Here is a 1272-nt window from a genome sequence, read left to right on the forward strand (position 1 = left end):
TTCAATGCTGGAAGAGGACATTCGCCTTCCACAGTCTCTTAGGCCGCTCCACTACCTAATACAGCTTCAGCCTTTCATTAATGGCAATTTCAGCATTGTCGGCTACATGAAGATGGAAGTCGAGGTCCTGGACACGACGTCAAATATTATACTCCATATGCTTGACATTATCACAAAGAACGACACAGTTATGGTGAAACGTTATGTCTTGTTTTGTTAGTGTGAAATCTGCAATGTTGAAACGTAAAGAACAGCCTATTTTTGTATACTGTCCATTATTTTTCGTTCTGTTTCTCTTGTTGAAGGTACTGACTTCGGGAGACGTGGAACAGCGACAAGTTGGGATTAAGAGTCAGCATTATGACCCTGTCCGTCAATTCTATGTCGCTCAAATGGAGGAAGAGCTGATGAAAGGGGAAAGGTACACTCTGCAAATGGAGTTCCTTGGCTACCTCAGCGACCAACTTCGTGGCTTCTACAGGTCATCCTATAAAGATAATAACGGAGAAATAAAGTAAATCATTCTATATTTCATGCAACTGTATGTGATTAGCTGATTAAATCATATAATGCATGTTTGAGATAAGCATTTATAATACAGTCAACCAATATCAACCCACATAAATATTAAATAAAGCAGTAACTAAATAGTAAGTAAATCTAGAGAGGGATAAATAAATAGTTAGAGACGCGATCAACAGCAGATAGATACCAAAGGCCCTACAATGAAGGGTTTCACGAGCATTTCTCTATAAACAATGCCGCAGACTCTGATGTCACAGAAACGCAGTTATATGTAAACAACCATTTTGTACTTTGTCGTGATCCTGGTTAAGTGCTTCATTTATTATTTTGTTGGGTCTCTTAATTCTAGATTTACAAAAGGTATCACAGAAGTACGAGTACGACAAGCCATTTTACCAAAAAGACGAGTAGAAGTTATCATGATAATTGACATTCCGTAAGACAACGAGTTAAATAAAAATCAGGCCACGCATTTTGAAAAGAGGGTAAAAAAAGATTGCAGAATGCCACAATGATACAGATATCGTATATCTAAATGGTATCTCATGATTAAATGTGTACTGCCTTGACCACAGTCCATAATCGAAAAAGTCTTTTGGATAAATGAATGTAACATAAACAAAATGTGATCGGTTATGAACGTTTTAATATAATGATAGACATTTGTGAACATGTTTAAGGGCCTGGTACAACTAATTGGATCTCTAACAGATACACATGAAAAATATGCGCAAAATTGTAACCGTC

General features: G+C 36.9%; 1 protein-coding gene across 1 annotated transcript in view; it reads left to right on the forward strand.

Moving 5' to 3' along the window:
* Positions 1-1272, forward strand: part of LOC119585637 (aminopeptidase N-like) — a 9232-nt gene continuing 7960 nt past the window's right edge. Inside the window, exons 1-2 of the mRNA XM_037934312.1 lie at positions 1-189; positions 221-514. Coding sequence (XP_037790240.1) covers positions 5-189; positions 221-514 — 479 coding nt within the window. The 5' untranslated portion in view covers positions 1-4. The remainder of the gene's footprint in view (positions 190-220; positions 515-1272) is intronic.

The sequence above is a fragment of the Penaeus monodon genome, chromosome 3 (assembly GCF_015228065.2).
Source record: "Penaeus monodon isolate SGIC_2016 chromosome 3, NSTDA_Pmon_1, whole genome shotgun sequence".
Lineage (NCBI taxonomy): Eukaryota > Metazoa > Arthropoda > Malacostraca > Decapoda > Penaeidae > Penaeus > Penaeus monodon.